This window comes from Trachymyrmex septentrionalis, unplaced genomic scaffold, assembly GCF_001594115.1.
Source record: "Trachymyrmex septentrionalis isolate Tsep2-gDNA-1 unplaced genomic scaffold, Tsep1.0 scaffold37, whole genome shotgun sequence".
Lineage (NCBI taxonomy): Eukaryota > Metazoa > Arthropoda > Insecta > Hymenoptera > Formicidae > Trachymyrmex > Trachymyrmex septentrionalis.
In genome coordinates this window covers 5,775,272-5,776,319 of record NW_017305536.1, presented here as the reverse complement: position 1 = coordinate 5,776,319, position 1,048 = coordinate 5,775,272, and the positions used below count along the sequence as shown (strand labels likewise).

General features: G+C 32.9%; 1 protein-coding gene across 1 annotated transcript in view; it reads left to right on the top strand.

The window, feature by feature from the left end:
• The first annotated feature begins 476 nt into the window (after positions 1 to 476).
• LOC108750405 overlaps positions 477 to 1,048 on the top strand; it is a 21,994-nt gene continuing 21,422 nt past the window's right edge. The window contains exon 1 of the mRNA XM_018489820.1: positions 477 to 527. Within this exon, the coding sequence (XP_018345322.1) occupies positions 477 to 527 (51 nt within the window). The remainder of the gene's footprint in view (positions 528 to 1,048) is intronic.

Sequence of the window (1,048 nt, the reverse complement as noted above, 5' to 3'; positions counted from 1 at the left end):
CATAACTAATTAACCGTTTAAATTTATTATATATGTATATATATATATGTGTGTATATATCTTATCTTTGAACATCCTGTATATTTCATTCTGTTATAATCTGATTAATTTTCGATTGACAAACAAGGATCTAAATTTATCGAGTTGTTAGACGAATAGGTTCATCATTGATATCGAGTTATACTTCGATTTTAATGAAATTGTAACCCTACATTCTCGAAAATTCTGTTTGATTTAAACTACGTATTGACATACGAAAAGAAATCTACTATTTTTGAGGTGCACATTACGAGAGTATTTAATTCATTTGGTCGAAAGCTTAGTTGATCTATCTATCTATTTGTTCCATTATTAAAGATTACGACATGTGCGTCACGTCAAGACTTAAGATAGACTGTGCAATAGTGTGCTCAATGCCGTTTTGCATCTAAAATGAGCTCGGCAAGTGATAACAATGTCGCACCGGATAATCTAACATGTCACCAGCTCATTTGCGTCCTTTCAAGATTCTTTGGATAACATTGCAGGTATCTCCTAATACAGACTCTCATTTGGCAACTTCATTTTTTTTATACAATAATTTTTTATAAGATTTATTAATTATAATTAATCCGATAATTAACATAAATATGCCAATAAATAGAGCAGATTTATAAAAATAAGCAAGTGCTGATTATCCTATTATTAATCTTGACATCGTCGTAAATAATTGAAATATATATACTCAGATGATACTCCCGTTAATTGGCCCCTATCCTGCTTCCCCGCATTTACACCCCTACATATCGGAGTTTCGCTACGTTCCCCAGTATCATCCATCGAGGAATCCTGACTGCACGTCACGATGGTTCCAACATGAGTTTTACAATGACCGATTTGACGAGGATGATCGACGTTCCTCGTTCAAAGAACCACTTGTCAATCATCCATGGATTGAAATCAGGGCCGTTTTGGTTCATTGTTCACAAACATGGAAAGAAATGTAGGCAAACGCAAAAAATTTAAATTAAAATAATTATTAAAGTTATATACATAGAGAGAGAGAGAG